This window comes from Lactuca virosa, chromosome 1 (assembly GCF_052849685.1).
Source record: "Lactuca virosa cultivar CGN04683 chromosome 1, Lactuca_virosa_CGN04683_v6, whole genome shotgun sequence".
Taxonomy (NCBI): Eukaryota; Viridiplantae; Streptophyta; class Magnoliopsida; order Asterales; family Asteraceae; genus Lactuca; species Lactuca virosa.
The window spans coordinates 111360216-111367568 of NC_136426.1; the positions used below are offsets into that span (position 1 = coordinate 111360216).

At 37.8% G+C, this 7353-nt stretch overlaps 1 protein-coding gene across 1 annotated transcript; it reads right to left on the minus strand.

Annotated features, from left to right (window-relative positions):
• Positions 1-3349: 3349 nt before the first annotated feature.
• LOC145156621 (beta-1,6-galactosyltransferase GALT29A-like) lies at positions 3350-5074 on the minus strand. Its single transcript, XM_079075918.1, has one exon. It carries the CDS (start codon positions 4675-4677, stop codon positions 3496-3498), a length of 1182 nt encoding a protein of 393 aa, XP_078932044.1. The 5' UTR covers positions 4678-5074; the 3' UTR covers positions 3350-3495.
• Positions 5075-7353: the final 2279 nt, after the last annotated feature.

A 7353-nucleotide genomic window follows, 5' to 3' on the forward strand; every position in this document is an offset into this window, starting at 1 on the left:
ATGACAAGAGTGACTCATTCTTTTCTTCACCTTGAGGACAAGGTGAAAGTTTGGGCCGCCGGTATTGTTAAGCCCCAAACTAATCCTAAAGTGCTTTTAGTTGATTTGATTTATTAGAGTTTTTGTCATATTTTAGGATTTAGGGGTAGTTTGGTCTTTTTAGGAGTTATGGTTGTTATTGGTTTTTTTGTTTGTGGGAGCACTGATTGTCCCAGGTCTGTTTTGGGACCACTCCCCTAAGTCTTGTTTTCTATTTATTTGCTTCTTGAGGTTTTTGTTCGGTAGCTAAGAATTCATTTGTAAAGAACTTTGTTCTTCTTTTGGAGAGTCCATTCCTCTCGAATGAATGAGAATTTTATCCTAATTTTCTGGTATTATTGAGTGTTTGTTGCTTGGAATCTGTTAGAATGTCTGGGGTATATGGATTCAACAAGGATCTATCAATTTGCTCCAAATGAATAGTTTTCTCGTATTTCTTGTTTGATTTTGAATTTGTGGTGGTGGTAGAGATGAATGGTGGTGGTAGGAGGTATGTGACTTTGGAGGTTGGTGGTGGGAGGTGAATGTGTTCTTGTACTTAAATGAAGTGCTTAAATGAAGGTGATTTCAAATTTATAACAATAATGAATTAAGATTACGAAAAAAGTATAAATAAATGGGCAAAAGCCACATGGACTCCATGTCAGCGCTGCATTGCCACATCGCCGCATTGCCACATGGCCATGTTCTCATAAGTAATGACATGCCATGATTAACCCCTTTACATTCAGTAAAATAACTTTTTTGACATTGATTTTTATAGTTTACAGACTTACACTACCCAAAAAAAATATCAATGACTAAATGAGGACAACACCAATAGTTTATGTTACTACATTAACATTAACCCTAAATATTATTTCATTGACTACTAGTTCCACGAGTTGTAAAAGAAATTTGAGTGCTTTTAAAGGGAGAAGTAATTATGTGCTAAAAAGTAAAAAAGTTAAATTATTAATAACAAGTCAAAGATTGCAGGAACTTGTACACGTTCAACTAATGCCAAACTCATTAACAAGTGGGCAATGAAGAATCAAAATACAGATGTCTCTTGATGCTAGCAAGGCACAATCATGGATTATTACTCCATGAGGATGATTTTGTTTCAGAAGAAGAACAAGTGGAAGATTTTGAATTCAACTCCAGTGTTACTTTTACATCTTATATTTTTCCATTACCATTCTATTTCTAGTATCAATGATTCCTTAAGGGACACTTAGGCTAAACGGAGTGGAGTTGCCAAATGAAGTCGCTAAGCTCGCTAAGGGCATAAGAACACCGCCCCCTAGCACTCGCTAGGGGACTCCTTAGATGAAGCTCGTTACGGGCTTGGCGAGAGGAGAGAGGGAAGGATGCTTGAATGTGATTGGCTGCTTTACCAATCAATATGCAAAATCACCAGATTCAACAATCAATCACAAAAATAAGGATGCAAAATCAAAAATGATATGCTTGGAGCTTCAATCGATCAGATTGAGAGTAAACAAAAAAAAAATCGGTATTTGCAGAGAAAATCGCCTGAGACTAAGGAAAAATCCAACTTGTAATCTATCATTCACATTTACCTGAAGCGGCGATGACAGGGGAAAAATCAACAGAGACGAGGAACGAGTGGAGATGGCGAGAGAGTATTAACAACAAGGAACGAATGTTGGGGTTTTCTTTTGCGTCGGGATCGAAGGCTTCAGTGTTTTTCCCCAAACAAGAAACAGTTTAGGGCTTTGCTTTTTTTTTTTGAGTAAATTATACAAGTTGGAGATCGGAACATAAAAGTTATTGAAAAAAGGGAAAATGACTTAGGAGGGTAACTACCTCTTATCCGTGTTCACATATTGGCAACTTCTTCTTTTTTGTACATAAGAAAGCAACTAACTTGTTTTAACTGTTTAAGTTACACCAATATTACCGGCTAATACATGTTTTAACCGGTAACTCAAAGGGAAAATGACTTAGGAGGGTAACTACCTCTTATTCGTGTTCACATATTGGCAACTTCTTCTTTTTTGTACATAAGAAAGCAACTAACTTGTTTTAACTGTGTAACATCCCAAAAATCATGACAAAAAATTTCGTTTTTAATTTAATACTAAAACCATAATTGTCAAACCATTAATTTAATACTCCGGCATCGGGCCCCGCCCGACATCAGGCCCCGCCTGGCATCGATCCCCGCTCGGTATATAGATCTGTCTCGCTTAGGCCCCGCCTGTCTCCGGGCCCCGCCCGCTAAACACATACAATCATATAACATCCTAACACATAAAGAAACATACTCTACTGTATCCTTGTCCTAAGAAACATACTCTGCTAATAATGAGATACGAAACCTCATCACTGTGTGAATGAGTCTAAGGCCACAATGTCAGCCCATGTAGTCTATGAGTAGGAAGACCCGGGGGGTTAGCCTTAGGCATTGTATGTTAGTATGTTATTCCGGACCAAGGTTCGATGTCGGGCGGGTGCCCGAGGAATGTTTGCATGTTAGATTATACTTATTGTCTGTGTGATACTTGTATGTGCCTGGTAGGGAGGTGAGTGTGGGCGAAGTCCCGTATCTCATCACTAGCTGAGTACGGACGAGGTTCCGTATCTCATTATTAGCAGAGTATGTTTCTTAGGACAGGGATACAGTAGAGTATGTTTCTTTATGTGTTAGCATGTTATATGATTGTATGTGTTTTGTGGGCGGGGCCCGGAGACAGACGGGGCCTAAGAGAGACAGATATGTATACCGAGCAGGGCTTGATGCCAGGCGGGGCCTGATGCCGGGCTGGGCCCGATGCCAGAGTATTAAATTAATGGTTTCACAATTATGGTTTTAGTATTAAATTAAAAACGATACTTTTGGTCATGATTTTTGGGATGTTACACATTTAAAACAAGTTAGTTGTTTTTTTATGTACAAAAAAGAAGAAGTTGCCAATATGTGAACACAGATAAGAGGTAGTTACCCTCCTAAGTCATTTTCCCTTTGAGTTACCGGTTAAAACAGGTATTAGCCGGTAATATTGGTGTAATTTAAACAGTTAAAACAAGTTAGTTGTTTTCTTATGTACAAAAAAAAGAAGTTGCCAATATGTGAACACGGATAAGAGGTAGCTAACAAATATATTTAGATAGGGGTATACTCGTCATCCCCCTTCGTAAAGATATGTCTTTATTTTTTTTAGTTGAAACAATTTCAGTAAAATTTGAAATATTATAAAAAAATTTATTTTTAATTGTTGTGTTTTACAAAAATATAATTTAATTAAATTAAAAAAAATGCTAGGAGTGTTACCACTCCTTATGAAATGTTAAGAATTGAGTGTTAAGACAAAAAAAAATGACATGATATTTAAAAAATGATGTGGCAAGGTGCAAAGAGTGTCACCACTCCCTCTGGCCTTAGTCACTTACATCAACAATTTCACAAAAAATAACAATTCAATCTTAACATGTATAGAAACGTGTCATCTACCTATGTATAACAACAGTAGGAAACTTGAACTTATCTGAAACAAAAGGAATCGCCTTAGGTCTCTCAACAAGATCCTGATACAAATCATATTCCGCTTCATAATCATGCAAATGAAGCTCCCCTTTTTGATTAGTATGATAATGATGCTTAGCCGATTCAGATTTCCCAAATCCAAAAATACTAACTTTTTCACAGATCCCCACAGCTAACATAACAGCTTGCATACCTGAAGAAGAATGGAAGTTAGATCCATCGTGAGAATCAGCCCATGTCTCTAATGGCTTCCCAGTTTCTTTCACAAACCTTGAAGCTGAATAATACTTCACGATTCTTGCACATAAGATGTCAAATCGTGGGTCTGTGATCATTAATGGTGATTTGTGGGAGGAGTTACAGACAACGTAATCAAGAAAATGGATCATCTGACACATGTACATCATGATCGGGACTTTTTCTCCATATGGGTGACAAAAACAACCTTCTCTTCGAGCACATAAGTGCAGGATGTTGCTGTTGACGAAAGAAAGACTGGTTTTGGAACCTACATTGCGTTCGAATCCACCTGTTCTTGCGTTGTTTAATCGGATGACAAAATCATGACTATCGATTAAGCTACCAAGATCGGATTTCAGCAAGATCCCACTGTTACCCACTACAGCACAAGTTTTGTACTTCAATCCTGACTTCCGAGCAGTTGCATTTACACCGGTGTTGAGAATCTTTACTGTATTTACCATATCTGACATTACATCAGTCTGGAAACGGCGGTTGCGCCACCAGGTTTGCAAATATCGCCGGAAATCCAACCAGAGCCTGTAAAACTCCGGTGACCGGAGAAGTACAGGGACACCCCTTGCAGACCTAGCTCGAATATCTATACGGTGGCGGCCTGACCATAGAAACGAACGTTGGCGACTACCATCCATGGTTCGGAAATTACCGTCCACCAACTGTTCGACATCTTGTCTCAATGAATCTTCAGCTAGGTCGATCATAGCAAACCTTAACAATGTCTCATTAAAGACCGGTGCAGGCTTCTGAGCTTCCCCGACGTAGTTCCGGGAGAAGAATTCCCCACCACCGCCGCCGCTGGAAACCATGATTCGAAAGCAGAGAGTGGCGGTGGCGGCAATGAGAAACACAGCGCTGAATATCGGACGCACTGACGCCTTCATCATTAACCGTTAACCCTCTGTTTCCCTCTTAGTCAATGATGAATTCACACAGATCTGGAGCGGAAGAAGCTCTAATGGCGGTCATATCTTGTAACAAATCGACTTTAAGTAAATCATACCTCTCTTATTTCTCTTCATTGTTTCAAGAATCGCCAAATTGCACAACATTCACCAACCCACATACGGATGATTGAGATTGGATCGGAGAATTCGAAGATTTGGAGAATCTAGCAAGTGGGAAATGAAGGTAGAAGATGTAGCAGAAATAGGGGGCAAAAACCAGGCGATATGAAGTAGATAGATCATCAAAGGTGTGTTTTTACCTCAATATTTTAGTTGGGGATTTGGGGTTAAAGGGTGTGATTTGTGAACTGTGATTAGCTGCTTAATTGTCACTATCTTTACATTATTTTTTCTTGGAAAGATTGATTGTCATTTGTCAGAATTGCAATAGAGAAAGTGACGGAGGAGATTAAAACAACGTGCATCAACACATGTTGCCTTAAAATATGGATAATTATAGTTATTGTAAGTAATTCATAAATAAATTGACCTGATCACATTATGTGAAAATAAAAAGATTCAAAATATTGTATTTACACGGGTCATTAATTTACATGGAGTTATAATTATGGTTAAGATTTCTTGTTTTACCATAAAAGTTGGTAATTAATATCTTTTGTGATATAAAAAAAGTTTTGGTACACTACTACATTATGAGGGATTTGATGGTAACATTAAACGTTTAAAACGTGTAAAGCACTAAATGATACAAAAATATCACCCAAAATGTCATTGTGACCATTTTGATAAAATCATATTCCAATATAATTTCAGATATGCTCCATATGATAGTGTTTACGGATCTAAATCAACCAAATTCAATAAGCAAATTACAAATAACATCATACTCTTTTTCAGCTGTAGAGTTGTTTGTAAACATAAGGATACACTCTTGGTGTAGAGCATAACATGTGTGGTGCTATTACTCGTAATTGTCGTTAATATAGTAATAGATTTGAACGAATGCATCATCTTTTATACCCTTGATCATCCTTTTCAATTGATTATAACTTATAATATGTATCTATCTGACCTTCATAATCTTTTAGGTTTTGTACTTCAATTTTTTTCTTCGTTTTGGATTGATTGGTGTTGGTTTCAAAGTTGGTTGTGCTAGTTGTTGTTATGGCGTACGCATCTGACTAAGTCATCCCTCAACAACGAGATCACATAGAAAACAAAATATAACAAGTAACTAAATAATATGAATCGATGGAAAGACTGTAGTTATGTTCGGTAAAACTAACTATTAGCTAAGAAACAACAGGGACTATTTATGTAAATTTGTCTTTACTTATTTTATTATAATTATTTATATTACTAATTAATCAAATGGATCATACCTAATCATCCCTATCGCCTACACCTCTAACCTTGACCCCATCATTCAAGCTCCCACATCTTATTTTTCTTACTGTCTATTAACAGTTCCGACGAGACCAGATTGTCGACGAACACCACACGCCACCACCATTTCTGTCTTGAAGCCACCAACATTATCGCCCTGAAGTCACCGTCAAGCCACTATCATCTCCTCCTTAAAGCCACCACCACTAGATCTAGATATGTTGCCATCGTCACCTTGAGCCACCCCACCCCAATGCCATGAAACCATCACCACCAGATCCGCTATGTTGCCATCACCTCGGCCTGAAGCCACCACCGCCATAATGCCCTAAAGTCATTAACATTGCCATCAACTACCACCATAATGCCTTAAAGTCACCACCACTTCCGTTAAAAGTAGATATGGCCACACGGAGGAGGAAGACGGAGTAGAGTGAAGACGAAGTATAGAGAATCGTTGTTGTCCTAAACCCTTTACAAAAGCGATGATGGGAGGGACGATGGTTTCCAGCGGGAGAAAGGAGGAGTAGATGGTGGTCAATGGGTTTTCATTGGGTTACAGAGTCTATCTGATGAATTTGACAGTTCTCTCTACTTCATCGGCGGCGGTGGGCGGCAATCCGACAGTGGTGTGCTGAGGTCCATAGGTTTAGGGTCCTGTCATCTTTAACTTTCAAATAATATGAAATAGTAAGAGATAAGATGATAACCGAGAGGACAAGATGAATTAGGTGGGATTGACAGTATGTCCCGCATCTCCTAATTATTTAATTTATTTTATATAATTAATAAATAATAAAAAATTGAAGAAGAAAATACAAATGGCAATATATTTTTTTCATCTCAACGAGGGACGAAAGACGTAACAAAATCATAACTTAAGGACGGTGCGAATATAAAAAAGAATTTAGGGACCAAACACGTAACCAAACCATGGGGTTGATTTCAATAACTTACTCATAGTGATATTTTATTTTAATATATTTTTTAGACAAAATTACAGAAATTGTCCCTTTGGTTCACAACTTCTTTAATCCTTCCTATTTTTTTGAAGAACATGGTCCTTATGGGTTCTAAAACTTGCATGGACTCTAAAACTTGCATAGATGGTCCTTGTACCGTGAACCACATGAAATGACTTTTTTACCCTTTTTAATTTCTTTTATTTTTTTTTATTAAACATCCTACCCTACCCTACCCTATTAGTACCCTTTACCTCCACTTCCCTCTCCGGATGATCACGAACCCGAACAAGACTTGTCACCACCA